The sequence below is a fragment of the Rutilus rutilus genome (genome assembly GCF_951802725.1).
Source record: "Rutilus rutilus genome assembly, chromosome: 4".
NCBI lineage: Eukaryota > Metazoa > Chordata > Actinopteri > Cypriniformes > Leuciscidae > Rutilus > Rutilus rutilus.
In genome coordinates this window covers 14,522,525-14,548,273 of record NC_140212.1, presented here as the reverse complement: position 1 = coordinate 14,548,273, position 25,749 = coordinate 14,522,525, and the positions used below count along the sequence as shown (strand labels likewise).

General features: G+C 38.4%; 1 protein-coding gene across 2 annotated transcripts; it reads left to right on the top strand.

Annotated features, from left to right (window-relative positions):
• Positions 1–925: 925 nt before the first annotated feature.
• On the top strand, positions 926–25,743 carry prrt4b (proline rich transmembrane protein 4b). Of its 2 annotated transcripts, none has more exons than XM_084406259.1 (4): positions 926–1,019; positions 5,581–6,595; positions 14,103–14,216; positions 22,680–25,743. In XM_084406259.1, the coding sequence occupies exons 2-4, from the start codon at positions 5,677–5,679 to the stop codon at positions 24,677–24,679; spliced, it is 3,033 nt and encodes a 1,010-aa protein (XP_084262385.1). In that variant the 5' UTR covers positions 926–1,019; positions 5,581–5,676; the 3' UTR covers positions 24,680–25,743. The 2 variants fall into 2 exon arrangements, with proteins under 2 accessions (XP_084262385.1, XP_084262384.1); XM_084406258.1 differs by having other exon boundaries at positions 14,100–14,216; positions 22,680–25,737.
• The last annotated feature ends 6 nt before the right edge of the window (positions 25,744–25,749 follow it).

The following is a 25,749-nucleotide window of genomic DNA, read 5'->3' as shown; positions in this document are numbered from 1 at the left end:
CTTATGGAAAGTACCCCATGCCAATCTCTAGGTATGGTGAAGGCTATGTGATGATGTGGGGCTATTTTAATTCCAAAGGCCAAGGGAACTTTATCAGGATGCATAGTATCCTAAATAAAAAAAATAAAAAAAATAAAAAAATAAAAATCTGCCTGCCTCTATGGGAATTTAACATAGGGGTGTACTCACTTATGCACCATGTATTTTAAGGAAGAACATTTATTTATTTACGATACATTATTCATTCACAAAGAAAATTGGTGTCCTTAAAGGTTGGATTTTTCCTAATTTTTTTAATTAAGGCATTAAGGCCAATTTCCAAAATATGATTTTTTATTCCTCTTTTTAGTCAACTTTAGCATGGGTGTCTAAACTTATGCATAGCACTGTATATACATAAACACGCAATACAGCCAAATTGCTCCACGTCATTTATTTTTGTGGAAAGCCAGTGCAGGCCTGAGCGGCGGTCATATTTTGTACCGCCATGCGGTACATCTAGTTAAACAAATGTATTAATACATTTTAAATTAAATGTAAATTAAATGTATGTTAAAATATGATTAAATATTAAAATATTTCTAATTCTTGTGTACGTTCTGCTTTTTAATTCTTGTGTGTATCTTGTATAATTGTTGTGCATGCTTGAATGCGACATATTTGTATGTATATGCTATGGCGCATGTGCGTTTGTGTATTCACAGTGTGTTTTTGAGCATGTGTGTTTTTCTTCTGTGCAGGATGCTTAATTCCTTGACGGTTGCCTGCTGTACAGTGCTTGCTCTCTACTCTTTAACAATCTGCTCAGCGAGGTGTGACCAGATATTGTGCATCTGAATCCTACACTAGACTACTGATGCAGCGAGAGAGGGGAGGAGAGAGAAAGAGGGAGGGAGAGTGTGTGACCAAAAACGATTTCTCTCCCACACGCACAGAGAGACATATCTCTCTCTCTCCTGCAGTGGAGTGCTGGTGGCTGTTCTGGATTCTCTGTTTTCCTCTTCTCCTCAGGGAGAAAGGTAAGTTTCTCCTTCTGTCCTTCATATTTCAATAAATATTTCATTATAGAAGCTACAGCCTCACTGCAGTTGGCTGTAAATCCTGATTTAGGTGTATAAAATGTGACAACATCAGCCAGAAATATGTGTGTCAGGTCCATAAACATCTGTATTTGCTCTATAACCACAGCTCGTGCTCTTGATCATGCTAAACGGATGGTTGTGTAGCATCTCAGACCTCTTCACACATTCACATATGTGCTGTGTGGGAAGAGCTCTGCGTTTCAGACGCATTCTGCTCCTCTGGTAACCATGGCGAAGGCAGCCAGCATAGCAGCCTGTGCGTTTTAAGATAATCAGGTGATCCGGATGCTTTAAGAAAAAAAAGCCCACGAAAACATTAACGTGACAGGTCATTTATCATGTTTTCGCAGCCAAGTGTAATTGACTCCTGATGAGCAGCATTATGTGTGTGCCAAGACAGAAAGCAGTGAAAAACATTTGCAACATTTGGAAATTACAGTAAGAATTGCCAAGGAGTTAACTGTCACAAATGTCAACAGGTTGTTCGGACCACATTGATATGCACGAATAAAAACGTCTTAAATAATTTGAATGATAGACCAATTTAACTATGTATTTTGAGTGTGTATAGTGATATTGTGAGCAGGGGATAAAATACAACAACCAGCAGTGATGGTGGATGGCTAGGAGCAAAAAACTATAATCAGGACTTATAATTCATCGATATACATGCACATATAGACTAAACATAAATGGATTGATCCATTCAGGCTTGAAACTTGATAACACTCCGTTAATGAACACTGTGGTGACTGACAACTATAAGGACGCAGAGAGCCGTTGATGTGGAAAATGATTGGAGTCAACAGTATTGAGCCCAGTGTTTCGCAGTGTGAGGGAATGGAAGGAGAAACATTATGTAAAATAACAGCACATTCAACACCCAAACCAGTTTATTGAGCTGATTTAGGGGGGCTCTTCCGATCATTGGATCCTTTTATGGATTTAGTTTTAATTCAATTTTATGAATTAAGCAGCTCGTACATAACATACTTACTCGAAAAAATGAAATAACGCATTAAATAAGACATTTCTCCTTACATAGAACCTTTTTGGTATGAATAGTTCTTTAAAATTGAGTCAAGAACCCTAAGGAGTTAAGCTATTTTACTACTAAAATACTTTGTAGTCTCCAGCCTTAAACATCCTTAGACTTTGTAGTTTGGGACTAGATCATGATGCACCAGACCATGGCTGCTCTGGTTCATGGTTGGGTTAATTTGAGGTTAAGGTTATAGGCTAATGGCTTTTGCTGTCTCTAAAAATCTTTAGACTGTGTTTAAAGGAAAACCCCTTTATGGGCATCTGTGTGTGTGTGTGTTTTTTTTATGGCTGCAGGTCATAAATATCCCCTCCCCCACAATGTCTATAAGATAAGAACCAGAGAGCCTTGGTGAATAAATCTTTTGGTTTCATGAAGCCGTGAGCCAATGATTCCCAGAGCCGTCATGCACGTCTAGAGGCCTGTTAAAATAATTGATACCATGACTAGTCGATCTGTCACCACTTAAGAAGGTCCTCAGCGCTAGACCTCCTTTAGCGCTAGACCACACGTATATTGAGAGAAGGACACTTCTAACCTTCTCTCAGTCCCCTGATAGTTAAATTAAGATCCTCTTCTGATTAACAGTATCACCATTTTGTCTCTCATTGGTTAAGTTATGATAGATGGTGATGCACAACGTTATTTTGATCAGTGGTTCTCAACTGGTGAGTTTAGGTCCATTCTGATAGGGTTGCAGAAAGCTGGGAGAAATAATGCTGAAAACACAATATAAAATGCACCTAACCATATAATTGTATATAGGTATGATCAAAAAATATATATTTTTGAAAGGTAGAAAATTCTTCCCATATCAAAAAGTGTGCAATCTACTGTATTGTGGCTCAAATAAAATGTATATTGGGAAAATAAATTAAGTTAATACCGACACAAACAGGCTGTCAAGATTTTGAAACTGCTAAAAAAAATTAAATAAGCACTTTTGGTCTTGTTAGGCCACTACTTCCATTGCAAAACCTTGAAACAAAACCATTTGATAACCACTGAGTAAAAATTAAAACGATGATAGTTTGGATGATAATTGTAATATGTTTCATGATGATTATGAGTATAAGAATTAATTGTGGGTTAGAGACACTCTGTGGTGAAATATATCCCCTAAAATAAAATAACTCAACAAGGGAAAGATTTCAGACGAGGACTAAATGTGTATTGTTAAATCAGGAGTAGCTCTTGAGCACTTGCTTTTTCCCTTTTTCTGCTTGAATGATTACATCCTGCTCTGGCAAGCCCTTTCTTTGCCACGCACTGTGGAACAAAATGACAATGAAAGAGGGAAAGGAGAGTGAGAGAAATGGATAGAGACAGGGAAAGAACAAAAGAGAGAGGGGCCTAATAGTAAAGCGCCATGCTATACAGTCATTTAGGTGTTCTGTTTGGCACAGACTCTGACACATGCACACAGCAGCGTTTGTGGTGCTGTTTAACAAGCTCCTGTGGGGTATGACTTACTGAGGCATTTAGCACTGGCGAAACTGTTCTGAAATTAAACGTTTCAGAAGGTGTGAAAGACAAAGGCGAGGGCAGAGAAAGCTATAGCATCTGATACATTTCCTGATAGTAATACAGCTTTTATTGGTTAAAATCACAGGGCCCCCCTAATGCCGGGGGCCCCTAGAATCATCACCACCTTTCACCTTGCTAGCGACGGCCCCGAAGACAGGACTTCTTCGCTAAAAGCAGGTGGTGTGTGGTAATGAGTAAACAGTCTGACTAGTGATGACAATAATAACTATGAATCAGCCAGGCTTCAACAGCGCCCCCTGTGGAGTGTTACGTTAGTTTAAAAAAAGCATAGTGCCAGAAATAGCGTCAGTAAAATATGCTGTGTACATGTACAACCAGAATATATTATACTGGGTACTGTGCAATGTGTTGACCTTCCATTTCCAAAGTGAAGCAATGTCAACTGACATTTTCAGCATGTCTTTTTTTTTTTCAAAGAAATGAATGCATATGTTCAGCAAAGATGCATTAAATTGATCATAAGTGACAGTAAAACTTTTACATTGTTACAAAAAAATAAACACTGTTCTATTGAACTTTCATTTGAAGAATCCTGAAAAAAAGCATCCCAGTTCCCACAAAAATATTAACAATTATGTTTGACTGTGATAATAATTTTTTTTATTATTGGGTAGCAGAGCAGCATATTAGAATGATTTCTGAAGGATCATGTGACATTGAAGACTGTGGCTGGCAATTCAGCTTCGCCATTGCAGGAATAAATTACATTCTACATTACAAAAAGTATTTTAATTGTAATAATATTACTGTATTATTGTATTGCTGTTTTATTTTAATTTTTTTTATATATATTTTTGTTCAAAATATCTGCTGTGGTGAGCATATGACATTACCAAAAGTTTCAAAAGTTTGGGGTGGGTAGTAATATTTTTTTTATGTACTTGTTTAAGAAAATACAACACCCTTTACAGGCTTATTAATCTCTTAATCTTTATAATGTTTTCATGTTTCATGTAAATTTGCTGTTATTTCTTTTCTTTTTTGCAGCTATTAAACTTATATGAAAGGGTCGATTAGATGCATATAGCCTCTTAATTGATCAGTTGCCCAGGAACTAATAATCCATAAACTATCACACAGTGATATGTGCATCTTTAGATCGTGGCAGATTTTTGAGTTTTCTGAAAGACAAATCTGCAATCCATCAATCTCTTTTAAACCCATTAGCCCAGAGCCAGTTAGCTGATTTAATCTAGTATTAGTAAGCAAACCTCATTAAGTTGAGAAGGGGTTCTGTCTTTAAAAAAGACTCTGAGGGAGGCTATTTCTGCAATACAGAGGGCATTGAGAGATGGATAAGACACAATTGGGTTACAGAAAGAAAGGAAATGAAAGGGAATTTCAAAATACTTATCCTGCTATTTACTGACCACAAACAACCGATGTTATTCCCAGTGGGAGAGTAGAGAGTTTTATTGCAGTTTCGAGAACAAATCAATTGCGTGAGGGGGAGAGAAAGTGAGCGTGTGAGAGAGCGAGAAAGAGGAACGCGGGGGCTGCAAAGAAAGAAAGAAAGAAAGTCCAAATCGCACTCCGAGAGAAATTTCATCAAATTCAACTCCTCTCACTGAGGCTACAGGCCATCAGCTTTATACTCCAAAATTAGCCCACAGCTCCACAAAGAAACCGGGCCTCTATACGTCCTACACCGCCCCCATATATACACTGCCACAAAGAGACCTCTAGTCGTCTATTAGTATTCTTAAAGAGCCCTGCCTCTATAATTGCTCTGTCAATGGAGAGTTGAGGCCACCTCTGTGACAGCAGGAAGAAGTGAGATTGGGTATAAAACTACTAAACTCAAAGGCTTAAACGTAAATGGGTTCGCGTACAGGCGCAATGGAAGAACGTCTATAGTATAACTTACTTGAAGTAAGGATATCAATGTTTTTTGTGTCTCTACTTTAGATTATTTGCTGCAGACGCCCAGTGCATCCGGTGGGCATTCCTCGGAAAGTCAGACACCATGTGAGCAGTGGCCCAGCACGACATTAGAGGGGCAGAATGCTGCTTCTGCGTGGGACACTTGTGGTCTTCTCTCTCATCACTTCTATCAATGGGTTTTTCAGCGAGTATGGGCCAAAACCGACAACCCAAACCAAGGCAGACTCCACAGGTTGGAGCATTTGGAGGAAAATTCCATCATTCGGTTTGGGATCATTCAATTATTTCAGTCAGACTAAAGGGTCTGCCACGACAAAGGTGAGCCCGACACTTCCAGAAGCAACCACACAAGACTATACTCTGAATTCGGAGGGCTTAACCAGCCCAAAATACCAGCCGACCGCAACCACAATTGAGGAACTTCAAAGCAGCACCATTCAGATAGGCACTCTGCTGCCTTTAAAATCTGAAAAACTGCCAACAAATGACTTACTCAGGAACAAACCCCGATTAGACGGGACTAAACCTCCCTCTAAGCTCGATCAAAGCTATGATCTTGACCTCTGGCCCCCCAATAATGGCCAAAGCACAGCGAAAACCCCACAAACGACATCTCCCCAGATAACTAAACCAGAATTACAAACATACACTGTATCCACTGATCAAAGTACCAGCACCACTCTGACTGCAACACTGAGAAAGATTACGGAAACCATGAACCCTTACAGTGACCAAACCATACCCACAGATACTCTGTCAACAACACCAGAACTAACGACAGCTTCATTTCAAACCACAAATTTCATTCCACAAGCAGACCCCAAGCCTGAAGTATCTACCGTACCTCTGACCACTGTCAGCACTAAACTAAACACATTGGGGACAACAAACAAGGCCTCGGATCCAGAATGGACGTCTTTTAAACCAACTAGCAAGGCTCTGGAGGGATTTACATGGGTAGAGCAGACCACAGGCCCAACACAAGGGGAAAGAGTGCAAAGTTTTGGCCCAGATCCCACTCCCACCCTGCCAGCAGGAGGTAAGGCAATCCTAATCTGTTTGCTTACAACCCAAGCATATGATCTAAGATTTTGACACAATTATCAAAAATTATGACAGAATTTAACCTCTCCTGAGCAGGCATGAGTGTATTACATTTGTTCCTTTGTTTCATTGTTTTACCTCTATTTAAGCTGAAAATGTGTATTTAATGAGTTGCCAAGCCTTCATTGATTACCAGTGAAGGGTTAGCAGTGAAATCAATGAGTCTGATTAATTGATTAATGGCCCCTGAGTTCCTGAAACATGCATAAGTAGTGAGAAGAATGACTTTCATCTGATAGTAAGAGCAGGAACCACTCCATTACTGCTGATATCTGTATATGTAGTGAGTCTGAGAGCTTTGCTTCTGCATAGGAGACATGGGTTGTGTTTGGAATAGCATACTGCTTATACAGCTTCGTACTGTACTATATAGAGAGTCCTATGTCGCCACATGAAAAGACTAATTAAATTTTGCATGACAGAAATGAAGGCAATAATAAATATTATAAAATCTAAATTGTACACAAATCTGCTTGTGTACAATAAATATGTGTGTACAGTATGCAAATGTTATGTATAAAGGAACTGTTACCTGCTACATACTGTATACTGCGACCAACTGCTTAAAGTTAAGACGTTTTTACATAAAACTGGATGTATGTCCAAATGTAAATAGTTACATATTTATTTCTAGTGTAATGAAAGCAGCAATGGCAACAACGAATTGTAGCATTTCTACTGTTTGAAAGTTTGTTAACATATATTGTAATGTTGTTGTATGATGCACATACTATTACACATTTAAATTTAAACTCTATTGCAGTAAGCAATATGTTAGTATTTCCATTATGAACATTTGCATCATTTAAGGTCAAGCGTTGAGTGTATATCCCACTGGAGAGATCTTTCACAAAGACTTTTGACATTTTGATCCAAAAAAATCTAGACCTGTAAGATCAAGGTGCCAGCCAGACAAATCAATATATAGAGGTGATCGCACACAAGAACTCTCCAGATATCCTTGTAAATAGTGTACCAGGCACCTAGCTGTGGTGTATGTGAAGTGGCTAAGCATGCTAACCAGTATTGACATGGCTCTGTTTGATATCTGCTAAAGGAGCGGGGAAGGTGTCTGTGTGTGTGTGTACAGTGAGCATGGGATTTGCACTGGAGAAGCAGCCAGTTGGGCGGTATGTAATCAGTATTCCGATGGCAGAGTCAGCAGAGCCAGTGAATCCTCAGGGACGCTGTTTTTCCGCACCGCCTGTTCATGGATGCTGAGCATGCCTCTCTCAACATTTAGTCTGCTTTTCTCAATTTACTCTATCCGTCCTCTTTCAGTAATAGGCCTCATGACGTTTACTGGGCATCTCTCTTTCTTTTCCAGCCATAAGTCTCATTTAGTCCTTCAGTCTTATGTTTTCTTTCAACCTCTCCTGGCTCCCAGAGACATGTTTTTCCATGACTTTCTGTTCTTTTCCTTTCAATCCAAACTTGTAGAATCTTTTCAGATGGTGGAGACAGGAAATGCAGAGAGGATCTGCTACTATAGTATCCACGTCTCTCTCAGAGTTATTGGCTTTCTGCAAATCTTGGGTACATGCCCGCAGTTTTGTTTGTATCAAAGGTTAATAGGCTACTGTAGTTTCGCTGATGGAATCAATTTAGCGTTTTCTTCAATACTTGTACTTTATTTTGCATTGTCCATATTGTATTAAGCACTGGAGATGGCGGACGTAAATGAGACTAAATTGAATCTACGGCACTTTTTAAAGTGTAATTTTAACAATTTTAACCCCTTAACGCCCACTGTCGCGAATTTGCAACAAACCCCTTCCATTCAGACTGCAGGCGAGATAGCGTGTGTTTTCCCCCAATGCCTGTTTGTGCACATTCGATACATACCTAGGAACATTTTGCACGCACTGGTTTATCGTAGGAGCGGTCGGAGTGGGAACTACATCCGGTTCACCGAAGCTAATATTTTGTTTTGCAAAATCCGCATATCAAGTGCGCAAATGTGGAGAAATTTCCCAAAATGAGTTAAGTTGTGCTAAGATAAAAATATGTACCAGCTTATTGATTGCTTCTATAGCTATGTTATTCATATAGACTTCATGTGACGAATATTTTTTACGTACTTTGTAGATTTCTGTTTGTAGCAAATTTGCGACATTGGTCCATAACGGCTGGATTGGGCTAATGGCTACATATAATAATAATGCTGTATTTAGATGGTTTCAGCCAAAAAAAAATATTTTTTCCCCACAAAAAAATAGCATGTTAGGATATAACACTATAAGAATATATAATGTATGCACTGGAGAAACAAGGAAAGAGTTAAACAGAGTGTAACATGGAATGTATAAAAACTACTGTCAATGTTAGGGAGTAGGAGAGTGTTTTGTTTCTTGCTGTTGTCAAGATTCATTAATTTGTCAAAGTTTATAAGTATAAAGTTTATAAGTTCTAACAACTTTGTGCCATGAATAAAATCTACATTCCTGAGATGGGAAAATGTGTTTTATTAATTTTTCCATTTTGTAAAAAAATACCCTAAATGCCCACTGTCGCAAATTTGCAACATACCAAAATTTCTATTTATTTGTTGTGCAAAAGTGAAATTGATAATCTCAACATTATTTACCATCTACTTAAAGTCAAAAACACACAGAATTTTTTTTTTTTTTATATATATATATACAGCTTTATAAATTCAGGCGTTACAACTTCATCAAATAGAATTTTTACATAAACATGATCCCTCTAAACCCCCTTCGGTTTTTGGGCCGAAATGGTTTATATTTCACCAACAAAATTTGTTTTGTAGAAACCATTCTGTTATTAAAAAGTTGATATAAAAATTGCCTTATGTGCAATTTAAATATTTGTACAACTGTTTTAGATATTTAAGGGTTGATTATAAAATAAGTTTAATTAACTAATTGATTATTTATTTAATTATTTAATTTTTTTTTTTTCGGCAAAGCGAATCCTGAATTTTAGGTTTCAGGCCAGAATTTTCATTTTTGTGTGTGTGTGTGAGAGAGAGAGAGAGAGAAACAGCATATTATTGACCAATGTTTCGGTCACCTTGTCTTCTGGAGGTGCATGCATCCACAAATTGCTTATCCCCCACCTGAAAAACACGCTGGAGCTGAGAGCAAGGTCAATTACCACACTGGACCTGAGAGGAGGAGGGGAGTCTGGGAAAAAGGAGAGCAGTAAAGAAGGCGTGTTCGTGTTGAGACTTGAGGAAACAAGGCTGAATCTCACAAACACTGTCTGGGTCATATGTCACCCCACAATCAAAAAATAAAATAATTGCATTAAAGAAATGGGGAAGCCTATTTTTTATTTATATATGTATTACCCTTCATAATGTGAAAAATCTAATTTTTATTACTACAGTAATACAGAAAAAAACTGTCATTTTATTACTTGAAATTTGCATTTGTAAAGTAAATTGTAAGTAAACATTTTAGTTAATTATATTTATATGAATAAAAATTGGATAATTACCGAATTACAGTTATGAACAATTATATTTTAGCCCAATTACAATAATGAGAGTTTGATTGTAAAATATGTGCCATGAAAATACTCATAAACAAAGGCTTACTAAAAAATGTTTTATATATATTATTTTGCAAAATTATTATTTAAAAAATAATAATAATTTGTGGGGTGAAATATGAAGTTTTAAGATGAAACTGATCTTGAAATTTCCTTTTGTGAGATTTGACTGCTTTCCATAGATAAGAAGCCTTCTAGAGGATTCTTCCTCTGATCCTGTTTCCCTTTTTCTTCTCTCCATCCTACTGCAAAAACAACCCTGTGCTGTTGTGTGGTGACCTCACCTCACCTCACCTCACCTCCTCTACACTTACAAATCTTTGTCTCATCATTTCTTAAATGCTTATTAGTTGCTCATATTCAAACATAAAAGCAATACAGATCATTCAGGTCATGGGTCGTTCAGATGGCAGTGCAAACATGTGACAGCTGTCTGGACCTGATGAATATGACATTCTTGATCGGTCAAAAGAATCAACATTTGATTACATCACTTAATTCTGAGGTAACATGCTAGTAATCTCAAAGACTATAGAATAACACAAGACACGTCACTCGTATTGTTTGCAACGCTCAACATGGTGGAATAAGTCCCGCCTTCTAAATAAGAGCCAATCGGCGATTGGTAAAGTCATCGTGTCACTGCAGCTGCCGTTAGAAGCTCAGGTTCCTATAGAAACGGTCAGACCCGCTCTTCCACTGCGCATGTGCATTAGCTTGATCCAGCCTGAAAAATGTCATTTTCTGTCATGATTTGAGCGTGTAGAAACAAAATTTGAGGCAGTTGTTGTCAGATTTCATTGGTAATTTCAAACATGAAATTTAATCGTAAGCTTCGTGAACGGTTTTGGAGAATTTTATGTTTCCCCCTTCAAAGAGATAGGACCTGCACTTGCATGCCCGAGAGGCGTGGCAAAGATGGCCGCCGAGTGAAATGACTTGTCTAAAACATAGACGTCTAAAAGGGTCTTTGGTTATGTCAGGAGCAGATCAGATCATAAACTAAACAGTTGTCAAGGTTACGGCTCACAGACTGGTTACAATGTGATCGTTGTCACGGCAACACTGCTGAAAAGCAATGTAGTACATTTTTGACTGTGTTTTGGGTAAGCTGTATGCACAGCTTGTGTCACTAAAACACTCTCAAACAATGCACTATTGCAGTATGATGATAATGCAGTATTTACATCAATGTCATTTCATAAAAGGTTAATCCTATGATTAGGCTTTCTTAAAGCGTCTAGACACTAACCGACTCATTACTGTCTGTGGAGATTGTGTGTGACTTTACTGAATCTAAAAAAGGAGGAAAATTAGTGATTCCCAATCCCACCCCCCAAGGATCCTTTTTTAATGAAATTCAAACTGGCCTTTTTTCTCTTGAACGTACTGAGTTCATAATCTCCCAGACAAACACAAACTCAGTCATTCAAACGTACACATTCAGCCCTATGAGGGAGATTTACTGATGTATGTGCAGGGGTCGAAATTACAAATTCTGATCTAATTCCATCTTTATTAATATAGACCAGGGAAGGATTTGGAGGAGGGGTAAAAATGGAGAACGAGACAGGAAGATGAAGGTAAAGAGGGTTTCATAGATGAATAACTAGCTCTGAAAGAACATTCGTCATCATCTAATGAGAATCGGTGGTCTATAGGTGGTTCTGGCAGAGACTGACGGGGGACGTTTGACGCTTCATTTGAACACAGCTGGTGTAAGAGTCAGAATCTTTAAATCACCCATGAAGAGACAGAGGAGAGTAATTGAGTACAAGGCTGATGGATGGATGGATATGCACAACTGGAAATGTGTATATATATATATAAACACTAGGGTGGTCCTTATCAAGTCCAATTTTTTTTGTGTGCAAAATGTTAGTGTCTTAACCTCTTAAACTGTTCCTTTTAACTTCAAAATTAGAAATATGCAAAAATGTTGACAAAAAAAAAGATATTTAGAGGTAGCTCAATCATGTGGAAGATTGCCTATGCTAAGCTGTGCGGCGTTATTGTGATATGCAAGTAATATTAAAAGTTGCTGCAAATGAACTACATTTTATTGAAATCAGAGCAACACTGACATGACAACAATCTCAAAAAAAGCACAACATTTTCAACAATCCCTCATTTCTGATGCTCAGCAGCCAGTGTTGACTTTTTGCAGTCTGGATAGATCCGTCGGTGATCTTCCACCACATGAAGGAGAAACTGCAATTGTTCTTCAGAGTGTGTGAGATAGCCATTGTATTCTTGAATCAGAGCCACTCCTCTCTCGGCGTGATCATTGACTACTTTCATTGCATGTATGGTTGCCTGTGCCTCCTTATAATCTGCTTGATTCGGCCAAAGTTCCGGGTCAATTTCAAGGAACGTAATGTAATTTTTTAAACCAAAAAATGTGCTCTAAACCCAAACAATAACCAAGGTGGTCATCAATAGAAATATGTATTGATTCCACCAGGAAAGGTAAATCTGCTATACCGGGTCATGGATGGATTAATTTGGATTTAGTTTCTACAATAAGTAAACTGAGATATGTATCTAAAATACATATTTAGGAATATATGGTGCATTAGATGCTTTTATGGAGATTTTTTTTTGGAATTTTACTAGCCAGGTACAATTCCAATTCAAATGATCTGTTTTTACGAAAATCATCAAAATCTCAGAAAGTTTAAAGCTATTGAGCAGTAATTATTATGTTACTGCCATAAAAGTTGGCATGCTGTATTTTCTTATATAAAGGAACAATTTAAAGGGTTAAGAGCATGACAATTGGAGACTTTAAAATAAGGACCACCCTAATATACACACACACACACATACATACATACATACATACATACATGCATATGGATGGATAATGTATACATAATGAGGTAGATGGATGGAAACATATAGATGGGTGGATAGACTAGATAGACAAATCGACAAATTTTCTTTTACAGAGAATGATGGAATCAAGTGGTGACCTAGTGATGCTTGATGGTTTAGTTTGACTGAACCCCTGCCAAGAGAGGACGAGTAGAGCTGTGCACAATCACACACGCACACATACACTGTCCTTGTTTAGGCTCCCCACTTGGTTTGGTGCAGAGCTCATTATTCATGCTAATGAGAGACGGTACTCTCAGCAATAGAATGAAGATCTGTGATCAGGCCTAAAACGAGTATCCTGACGATATACAAAAAAAAAAAGGGATCATGCAGGTTTTTTGCAGTTACCACGAGGGATGATTATAGTCACACAAACAGCCTACTGGTCATCCTAAAGGTCATGCGTATGTCAGCATTTCTACACTAAACATAAGGTGAACACAAATCTACACTTATTTGGGCACATTGACGCTGCACATCCATACACTACACACATGAATGCCCAAACAGCTACATAGCTACACATTTGGGAATGTAAACATTCAATCTCCAAGACTATTAATAAAGAATGTGACAAACATGGAAGCATTATGTGTGGCACTTAATGGAAAATTTATTTCAGTAGGATCTGTGGGAATCAGTGACCAAAGGCCAGATAAAAAAACACTCTGGCCTCAATGTGCCATGTCTCTTTTCAGTCTTGGTTAGGTGTAAGTGCTTACACAGCCTCACACGGCTCTGTGTGTATGTAGCTTTTTCTCAGAAAAGTTTTCGGATTAGTTTGATAATCCTTCTTGGGCAAAAGATAAGTTTCTGATCCATAATGAAGCTCTGTCATAGTGGAGTGGGGTGCCTACATTCAAACATGAAAGTCAAGTCATTGTAATTAAACAACTCCAGTACCACTGAAGCCTAGCCTGGAATACCACAGAAATCTGCTTGACATAACTAGGTTAGGAAATGTTCTTGTTTCTCCACTCTTTCAGTCATAACAACTTTCATTCAGCACCACATTCTCAGCCTCGTGTGCTCTGTTTTCCCAGCAGACTTTGCAGTGGAGGAAGGCGATAAGAAAGTGGGGAAGAGTGCTGATCTGACAACACAAAAGCGACACGATGAGCTGACAACATCAGCTAGCTCAACGACTCTCAGGAACAAAGGTAATTAAAACGATCTGATGAAATACATGACTGAATGTAATCTATACCTGTGATAATTATGCTCTGATTGCATCTTGGGACATGGACCAGTTTTTAAAAGGCACAAATATATTGGAGAGAACCTCACCCTAAGTAAATAGCACCACATTCAAGCTGGCCAACCTCATTTGTTGAAAGAATAGTTTACACAAAATTAAAAATTGTGCATTTACTCAACCTCATGTCATACCAAATCAGTATGACTGAAAAAAGTACCATAAAAGTATCTGTCAATAAACCCCATGCATGAAATTCCACTAATTCAAGTCGGTTTTCACTGATAATCGTCCCCTCTAGTGAGCTGTTAACCGTTGAGACCAGATCATTAATGGTGTGTTTACACTGCAGCGACAAACTCAGCTCAGTGTCACTCAAACTCAAAACATTTTTAAACGCTCATGACAAACGTCACTACTTGCAGTAGCAGTTTCGTCACAAGTACTGTCGTCCCAAGTTTTTCACTTGTCATTTGCATAAAGTTGAGCATTTCTGAACCTTTCAACACTTTCGGCTGCCATAGAAATGAACTGAAAACACCCACTCTGCTCTGCTCACTCCACGCCAGTGTAAACGCACCGTAAGTCTCGATCAGTCTGATTTGTGAAAGAATCATTCGCACTGGATTGGTGAACTAACTAAAAGTAATTGGTGAATTGAATCTGATTCATAAATCAGACATCACTACTTGTCTTATAAACTCTATAATCTCAGATTTTCTGTGAATAACTTTTGGTCTATTTATCACACAAAACTATATCATTTGACTTCAAAAGACTTATATAGAGGAATATAGTGTACAAGTTGTATGAACCACTTTGAAGATACATTTATGGTAGCTTCAAAAAGGATCCAGTCCCTATTCATTGTAATTGTATAGAAAAGAATTTCAAATTTTGGGGTTTTCCTTTGGTACAACATAAGGATGAGTAGCCTTCTTACTTCGCTCAATTTCATTTCGCTTCTGTACTCAGTCTGAGATAGCGTAATAGCTTTCCGTTTTCCTCCGGCCTGAAAACAGCCGGCCAATCAACGAACAGAGGGCGGGCTGAGAGCCGTGACGTAGACACTGATTGTACCGTGGATGCGTAGATTTACTTCACATAATCTGCAAAAGTCGTTCACAGCCATGTTCACTCCGGTATTTCGCTCGATGGTTTAGTTTTCGCATCATACATGTGTTTACAGTGGAAGTTAGATGCGGCTGAGCATGCGCATAACACACGCCATAACCAAACGTTATGTGATTGGCTTACGGGAACCAATGATTTTAAACTTCAGACAAGCGCCTCCCCGCGAGAAAGAAAACGCTTTTCAATTATGCCATGCCAGACTCTGTCTACGAAGCAAAGCGAAGTAGCAGAGTTTGGTATTACCAGGCTAAAGGATGAGTACATTTATGACAGAATTTTTTATTTTGGGTAATATTCTTTTAAAAAGTGTTCATCTTTTGTCAGCCATCCATTGGTTGAACATAAATAAATGTCATTAATTGAGCCCATGTGGCTCTGTCTGACTGGTCGGTCACAGGTCTATATTTTGATAACTTTTCCGAGAAAAACCTAGAAATGGCTTTATTTGTTTCTCCATATTATACTGAGATAATTATTTAAACATTAAAATGCATACATCAGCTGTTAGGATGTGATATATTTCCCAAACACAGTAACAAGTGAGCCTAGCATTCTGGTTCCTTTAGTGAAAAAGTAAAACCAACCTCTTCCTCCTCCTCCATGTGATTTGGAGAATGACATATGTTTGTATGATATGGCCGACTGCACTTCGTCCAACCGTCTGCTACCTGCCTGTAATTGCTTCCAGAGGGAGGAGGAACTAGTTATAGAAGCACTTTTATCTCATAGTTGGCGCCTCCTACAAACAAGCCGACCACTAAACTGCCTTAGAGAGTTGAGTTACATTTCGTGTTTCAGTAGAGCAGATCTATCAACATATGGTGTTAAGTGTGCCATTTTACGTCACCATCCGTGTTGATCTTGAGGTACATCTTAGACCCAGCTTCTCTTCGGTAGCACCTAACCTACTTTCTCCCCGCTGCATTCAATAGCCTAACCTAAATTCCATTAATAGTTGGACAAAATATGCCACAACGATCCAAGAACCAGGTTGCGAGAATATGTGTGTGTTTATGGGCTGTCTCATAAAGTAAACTGCACGCAGAGATCCGACCCACAAAACTGCAGCTGCCGTGTCTCAAAGTAAAGATGCAAAAGTTTTCAAAATCTAGCACATATTCGTCTCACTTGTAAATTGAATGTCCTGCGGGAAGGAGGTGGGTCAGATGGTCTTCCTGTCTCCTTCATGTCTCCTTCACTGCCCTCTTCTTTAAGTCAGCGTATCCAGGCCTCATCAATATGAATGGGATCATCCTACCCTGCTGTCCACTCATCTATTATTAGAGAGGATAGAAATTGAAAGTGAAGCAGGACAGATTAAATCTGAATGAGTACTTACTTGCAATGACGTGATGGCACAGCACTGTATTCCTAATTAAGCAGAGGGTGTTGTTATTATCGGGTCAGAAGTCCTAAACCTAAAAAACTTGTTGCTGGTTCCTGTTCTGACAACCTGGAAAACTCGGGTCCTTTTTACACTTGGTGTTAATATCTGTCTTGGGTGATTCATTCAGCTAAGACACATCAATGTATGCTAATGAAGTGCAAAAAAGTGCATCACACAAATAGCTCTCCACATGGGAGATACTACTCGCAACTGATTTTAATAGAGTTGTTATTGGTGTTAGCGTGTTGCTAAGCTAATGATCAGCCTGTCAAACACAAAGCAGGGCACCTTTCTGGAATCGGAAAAAATGCCTAGCACAAAAAAATAAATATTACATTTTTAATAAACTATTTTTATTTATACTAATAAATTGAATCCGAGATTACGTAGACAAAGCTATATCAAAACAATCACTCACAATGCATTCTGGGATTGCCTTCTCCATGAAGGATATGTGATGTGACCAAAATGAAGTATAAATGGAGTCTCATACTAGTTAAGCGTGAGCATTTAGACATTTTACCAATTTGTTCATTATTGTTATTATTGTTCAGTTAATCAAAAACTATTAAAAACAGCTGTTAAATAATATTATGGATTATTATTTATATGTTTTGAATGTCTTACCACATTTTACAGTGGCACATTAGATGCCACAAACAAACCTGTGTGGGTTTCTATAAAGTGTACATGCTGTACGTTTATGTTAGTTCATCTGAGGACTTGCTTTTGGATTACTTGTACATAACTTCCAAAGAAAATAAATCAATCAATCTTAAATGAAATCTTAAAAATAAGAAATGTAGCCTTTGGCAAGTAACGGAAACAATACGTTTAATTTGAAGTACTAAAATTACTAATTAGAAATATAAAACTAATAAAATGAAAACAATTACTGAAACTTATAATATACCTAATTAAATATATAAATATAAAAAATATTAAAATAACACTGTTGTTCATCAGCAATTATGCATCAAGATGCATTTCCATTTATAATTCTGTTGGGCAAGATAAATGGCTCTTCACAGCCATTGTATTCCATACATGTTCACAAAAACATGCTAATTGACAAACTACAGGTCAAGTTAGTGGTTGGTGAAATGAAAGCTATTTAGTTGAGTGACAACACATCTGAACAGACTTTGTGGGTAAAAATGTTTTTCTAACCACAAAAGTAGTCATAACCTAAACATTTTGATGCCTTTATAGACTCACCTAGGGTGGAACAGTCAACAATAGACCCTGCCTATTATTTGAGTCGAATACCTAACTCCATGTGGATCAGTGGAGTCATTTTCCTTTGGTCTGCTTCCTGTCCCCTCCTGCTGAACTGTCGTCCAGTATGATTACAATGCATGACCATAACAACATTGTTACAAAACCCTCATGGGCTTATAATGTGAACTTTGGCTTTAACCCCTATGTTTACATGCCTGTGTTCTCTTGAGACATTTTGTTGTGATGGATCCACAAACTGGGTGTCATCCATTGTGGCAACATTGTTGCATGTATCAGGATCATTGAGTTTTGATTGATTCCTGGACTGAAACTCTGGCTCGCTTCCATACACTAGTAATATTTTCCACACCCTAAGGGTGGAGGGCACACAAGGGCGAAAGGAAATAGAGAGGGAGGACGTTTGAAGCTCCTGCCACAACAATCCCTCTTATCAGTGCTATGCCTTCTCGCCACCCTCTTCCTGTGTCTGCCCACCACACACTTTCTCTTCATGTCAGATTGACACACTGCACACACCCTATAGTTAATCAAACTCTAATTATTCTCATCAAGAGAGCTGGACCCTTACTAAAGCTGTTTTTCATGCCATCCAGATCTCATTCGAGTTAGATTGACATTTGATAGCGTCTAGAAAACCAGATACCACCACGCTGAGTCAAACATTAATTCTCATGCTGGTCTAAACTGGTTTGACTTTGGACTAGTTGGAAGCTAAATGCTGGTCTTTTAAACAGAACAATTTAATTTATTTTTGCTCAACGTTCTGTTCAGTCTTATTTATACAAACACGCACACACGTTGTGTTTTCATGTTTTATGGGGACATTCCATAAACATAATGATTTTTATACTGTACAAACTGCATATTCTATCCCCTTACACTAACCCTATACCTAAACATGCCCATCACAGAAAACATTCTGCATTTTTACATTTTCAAAAAACATGATTTATAAGCTGTTTGCCTCGTGGTGACCAAAAAATGTCCCCACAAGGACAAGGATTTCGGATAAAAATTATGAATTATCAAAGCAAGAATAAAAAAATATATATATATGCTTAGCCAGTCAGCAAAAATATATATTGGATAAATCAGGCTCCTCATTTTTACCTTTTTTTTTTTTTTAACACTGGTTGTACAGTCTTGTGCAAACATTGGATTAGATTTGTACTGAAAATACAGTGAAAACTAACATTGTGAAATATTTATTGCAATTTAAAATAACTATTTTGTATTTTAATATATTTTATAAATATAATTTATTGCTGTGATGGAAAAGCTGAATTTTCAGTAGCCATTAATCCAGTCACATGATTCTTCAGAAATCAATAAACTCAAGTACTCAATAAACATTTCTGATTATCAATGTTGAAAACAGTTATGATGCTTATCATTTTTGTGGAAAGCATGAACATTTTTTTTTTTTTGGATTTTCTGGAGACCGTTCAGAAGAACAGAGTTTATTTAAAATATTATTTATTTTTTTGTAGTAATGTAAAAGTCTTTACTGTCACTTGCAATCTTTTAAACTTTGGTGTAGAAAACTGTAGTGTATTCTTTAAAAAATATATACTTTTTAAAGTTATTTTTATTAAGCAAATGATGCAAAACGTCAACAAAAAGTCTTAGATTAGCATACAACATACATGTGACCCTGGACCACAAAACCAGTCACATGGGTTTTTTTAAATTGAGATTTATATATCATCTGAAAGCTGAATAAATAAGCTTTCCATTGATGTATGGTTTGTCAGGATATTTGGCCGAGATACAACTATTTGAAAATCTGGAATCTGAGGGTGCAAAAAAAATCGAAACATTGAGAAAATGGCCTTTAAAGTTGTCCATTTAGGTTCGCGATTGTGCTGCATTCACTCACAAAAATAAATGTTTTATATATTTATGGTAGGAAATTTACAAAATATCTTCATGGAACATGAACTTTACTTGATATCCTAATGATTTTTGGCATATAAGAAAAATCGATCATTTTGACCCATACAATGTATTGTTGGCTATTGCCACAAATATACCTGTGCTACTTCACATATGAGGCCAGGGAAATACAAATATCAAAAGAGGAGATTGAATTAACGGCGTGTATTTTATCTTAAGAATGCAGCAAAAGCAATATATTAAACTCATAATAAACTCTTATTCATTAATACACAACCAGATCAAATTTCTGTATAAATAAATCCTTTTTGTACGTCACATTCGGTTCAGCAGTTTACACAAAAATGCCTTTGTGGGATTTGCACAGAAATTGTTTTGTTCATGCTGCTTCAATAAGACACATTAAGAATGGATATTTTTCATAAACGAACAACATAGAGCATAAAAAATACAGAGTTGAACATCCTTTCAGACAGTTATATTGAAAAGAAATCAGGTCAGTGTATTCCGATGAGCCAAAGTTTGTGGCGAACAGGAAGACTTGACTGTAACCTATATTTAATGTAAGTGGATAAACAGCCATCTCGATGTCAAGCTATATATCTGATGAGTGCTGCTTGGTGGTTAGTGTTGTGGTGGTTTTGATTAAAGAGAAGCATTTAATGAGCAGTGTGCGGCTGTTACACACACGCTACCATTAATCAAGGGCAGCTAGGTTTGATTATCTACTCCCACCATCAGAAGAAACACTAGATTGTTTTTTGACATATAAATGGAAGCCAGTGCTCACCACTGTCTGGCACAATGTGTATATTTAGTCAAAGTGGTGGTCATCAGCTAGAGAGCCAAAACTAGTGCAAAAAATACCAGACCCATCTTTGGGAATGACCCATGTCTCTGTGTAAGCGTATGCTTTTTTTATTTTTTAAAGGAGGAAGGTCATAAAGCAGTTAATTTGGTTCTGGGTGTAACAGGAAATTGTCTGTCACTACCCGCATATAAAAGACTACAGAAGCAACCCAATATGAGGCAGGGTCTCACCAGCGCTCAACAACATCCAGACATGATGTATTGGTGGTTGGCTGACCTTACAAATGAGAAACAATGAGAAAAATATGCCTTATGTCTTTTATCAATTCATATTTGTTAAAACAGGGATCAGGATAGGGCAATAATGGCATCCTTATTGAAACATAAAAAATACAAAAATAAATGTATTGGATTTTTGTTGGTTTGTTTAGAAAAATGTGTTCATTTGACAGTAAAAGTTGGCATCAGCTATTCATCAAGTTATTTATTACGCGTTTATACAGGTACACAAATGGCTCCCGTTTTGTATAATTGCCTCCATGCTTTGTCTCAGGGCTTCAGTAAACTCACAGGGTATATTAGAAAGCCTGATCATGGCAGCTAAGATGAGTTATGACTCATCTGCTCTGAAAAGGGTGTAATTAGATGTGTCAGTCTTTTAAGAGCAGACGTACATCTTCACACTGTTATGCACAGGATTGATATGGCTGTGGAAGCTAATATCATCCATCTCATATGGATTTGCACATCAGTTGCAAATGCACAGCAGGGCAATCCTTCCTGTGCAGGGGGATTTAAATGTTTTGAATGTCTTATCACATTTTACAGTGGCACATTAGATGCTACAAACAAACCTGTGTGGGTTTCTATAGTTCATCTGAGGACTTGCTTTTGGATTCCTTGTACATACTTCCAAAGAAAATGTTTGGTAAGCGTTAGGAAGCGTTTACAGAATTGGAAATGGCTGTCACATGGAACTTCACATGCTGTTCCAACCCTGTTAGGCTAAGAAACACTAATGTATGTAACACTCCTCAGCACCAGAGCCAAGCCACAGAATCCAAAACCTAAAACAGCAGCCTCCTCCCACAGCAATCTGTGAATCTAGCAAGCCAATCACAATTACATTTATATACAAACAACAGATGTTTCATGGCAACTCACCAATCCCTGCTACTTATACAAATATGTTTTCCCACTGTCATTTATAATAGTTTTTCTCCTCGTTAGAAATATCATATTGAGAGCTGTTACCTTTAATATGTTCAAAAAAACATTAGATGTGGAGTTTCCCAGATTTGGCAATCTAAACAGCTAAACCATGGTTTTCCACTATGAAACATGCTTAGCTGGGCAGACACCTCAGAAATGTCCTCTAGTGGCGATGTCTATCACAGAAAAACAAATCATAGGTTGTCAGAGATTTTGGTGACCGTAATGACTGCCTTGGTTGTCTGTGCTGGAATACCCATTTTGTATCTCCGTAAAAATAGGGCCCAATGAGCGAAATCATTTTCTGTATTTATTTCTCCACAGGTGTTTTATCCAAATTTTGAATTCCGCATTGCATTGTGTTGTGTTTCAGGGTTAAAAGAAATGTCCATAAACGTGAAATTACCAGTAGCTTTTCCGTTTTTCTACAGATTATTTTCTTTATTTATGTGATTTATGTAGCTAGCTTTACATTCAGCTTTTACATTTAAATTGGTAATATGGGGAATCAAGTTTTCCTCATTCTGTTGAGATAAGAGTTTTAGACATTTATAAGTGAACCCTAGGACAAAAACCAACTAAAGGAATAAAGACATTATGATATCACCACTTTAAAGAAGAACACTTGCATGACACTAATATTGACTTTGAAGAAACTATATAAAAAAACATGCTTTACACATATGCCTTTACACATCTTCACATCTGCTGTTACTAATAATACAATACGTATGCTCTTCATTTCAGAAATGCCTACCACTACGTCTGAAGATTGGCTCACAGACCATACTCAAGAATCTGCGCTCCCCGACTGCAACGCGGAACGTTCTGGAATCTGCAGTTCAAGTGACACTTGGCCCACCGCTGTCCTGAGCAACATCAGCAAAAATGACAGCACAACCACTGTCTCCACCAACCTCTCTCAGAGTCCAATCCTGTTTCCAGCCACACCTATGTTTGTGGCACTGTATTCTGATTGGAACAGTGCCCTGGCAGCATGGGGTTCAGCATGGGAAGCACACATTTACGGCCTGGGCTCTGTGTTCTGTCTAGTCGCTTTGGCCTCCACCCTGAACCTTCTGTGCCTGCCCCTACAATACCCATCAGGCTGTGGCTACTTTGCTCTGGTCAGTCTCTGCCTGATGGCCGCTGGCTGCACTAGGGCCTTTGCCCTATTGTACGATTCGTACGGATACCAGGACCGCATGGCATCCACAGAGGCTTCGCTGTTACTTTACGAGGCACCATTCCCCTGCATAACTGCTGCCTTTGGCCTAGTATTCCTGCTCCTGTCAATGCGCTCTCGTATGCAGCTGTCCTATTCCGCCTTTCAAAGACCTTGTTTCCTGGCCTGCTTGGTGTTTCTGCACTTTGCTGCTGCCTTTGGCCCTGTTGCATTACTCCATGTTGACCAGCAGGTCTACCTGTTTCTGTCCTTGATCTCTAGAGGTGCCTTTGTGGCTCTGGCAGCTTTCCTATCAGCTGCATATTTTGTGTTCTACTGCTACGTTCGTGCTGACTCCAAGCATATTTATCATCTGAACAACACATCACCGACACCAGCTGAACGCTACAACCGTTGCCCATTTGCAGAAAGCCGAGATTGGAACCGGGCAGCAGCTGCAGTGCTACTCTCTGCTGTCTTCTCTCTGGCTTGTGCGGGCCTGCAACTCTATGCCATGCTGCATGCTCTCGGCATTGCTGGAAGTGCTGAGTCCTTTCGGCCTTGGCCGTGGTGGACTTTCCAATTCAGCTGCCGAGTGTGTGAAGCAGTGGTTTGCCTCACACTGGTTCTGGTAGTTGCTCAACCAGTCTACTGTTCTGATCATCTTCCCCAACCAGGCAGTTGCTGGAAAGATCTTCTTACGGCAAAGTCACCTATCATTCCTGGGAGCTACCAGTGGACTCTATCCCAGCAGGAGAAGCTGGCCATCTGCGATCCAATTGGGCACGGAGAGACAGAGTGCCTACCCTTGTACACATTGGTGGATGACCGTCTCAGCAGCTTGAATGGCCTTGACCTTTTATACCATAGCAATCGAGCATTGGCCTATCGTGACCTTGACCTGGACTTGCCCAACACTGGTGCCCCTTCTGTGGGTTCATCCTGTACCAGCGACTCCACAGCGGACCTGCGCCCCCCATCACCCATAAATCTGCGTCGTAGCATTGATGAGGCACTGTTTAGTGAGTCTCTATTTCCCATGAGTATTTTCAGCCCCTTACGACCCTTCAGCTCTAGTGACCGCTCCCTGAATGGTAGAGAGACCAACTCCAGTGGTGCCCAAACCCTGAGAGACACCCTTACTCCTGATCCAGGCTTATACCGAACATCTTCATGTGTGGAAGTGCTGCCCCAATTTCCCCTTCCTTCTCAAGCCCAACCAGATGGTCCATCACTGGGTTTTCCTCCATCTCCATCTCCCTCACTGTCATCTTCCACTTGCTGCTCATCTCCAGAGCACTGGAGAGGCAGCTCCAGTTCCTGTTCCCTCTACAGACAGTCTCTGGGTGGCTTATCTCTGATTTTGTGCTCTAGTCCAGAAGGACACCATCCACCACCCTCTACCCTCAGTGGGGGTTCCAGCCACCAAGGGGGAAGCTTACAGAGACCCTACAGAACATTAAAGTCAGAGGAGAGTCTGGACCAGCAATCAGAGTTTGACCAGTCTGTCCAAGAAGAATTTATCAGTGTGTGCAGAGAGATTGATGCTCTTAGCGTCTGCAGTGAGACTATTGACCTCTAGGGGGAGACCTTTACTTTCAGACACAACCGAATGATGTAATATGATGATGCCAAAAGAGTTTCAGTGATGTGATGGGCAAGTAATGTGCAGCTCAGGTGATTTGGTGAGTCTGTTTGCCAAGGTGTCAAAACACATTTGCTCTATGTAGACATACAGGAAAATGTTTTGTGGACCAGAACTGTGCCAAATGTTTCATTTTGTTAGGGGTGCTTGTTGGTTTGTCAGGTAAGTTCTCCAAAGAGATGGATTCTGAAGAAAATATCCTTGTAAAGGTTCAAGAAGTGCCACCGATTGCCAGAAGCTTAGGCAGATTTTGTACAAAAGTTTTTTGATTATTGATAAACAAATTTGTAATTGTAAAAAAAGAAAGAAAAAAAAAGTTTCAGACCTTCTTTTCAATGCTAATAGTGATGTTTGTATGAATTTGTACAAAATCCCTTTTTGGTCTATATGATTAATACTGTGAGAGTGCAAACTACTGATAACCATACTGTAAAACAAATACTATGGACTATAGCATCAGAAAATAGTTTCAAATTAAATGCTGTATAACCTGCCAAATCCAATTTTATAATCTCATCATTTTAAACATTTAGAAAAGGTCTTTGTGCTTCTAGTCTTTAATTGCACAGGTAACTTCAAGTCCCTGTTGTTTGTTTGCAACAATGCATTATTATGTTGAAGGCCTAAAGAGTTTTATCAACAGAGAGGAAAAAAAACGTCAGAGTCAGAGAAGGATGGAAGTACTCTTGCATCACACTCTGCGCTATAGACTGCCATGTTATCCTGCTTATAGTGTATATTTGATATGAACTACACTTAATGAATAATCTGCCAGGTTTTACATCGTTTTCAAATACTCGTAACACTGTTACTCAATACATATTAAAATGAAGAAAAGTGACTTTGTACATTTTATAGTGTGCATGTTCTGAAAACATGAACTATGTGAGAAACTGCTGATACATTTAATGTTAGTCATTTAGAGGCTGTTGAAGATTTTCAATAAATATATTGAAATTTGACATTTGTCCAATGGAGAAATATTTTACATAAAGCAAACCAAAAAA

Coding starts and splice junctions, on each gene's coding strand:
- prrt4b (XM_084406258.1), top strand. CDS start 5,677: ATGCTGCTTCTGCGTGGGACACTTGTGGTCTTCTCTCTCATCACTTCT. Junction 6,596..14,099: donor TCCCACCCTGCCAGCAGGAG/GTAAGGCAATCC, acceptor CTGTTTTCCCAG/CAGACTTTGCAGTGGAGGAA. Junction 14,217..22,679: donor AACGACTCTCAGGAACAAAG/GTAATTAAAACG, acceptor TCTTCATTTCAG/AAATGCCTACCACTACGTCT.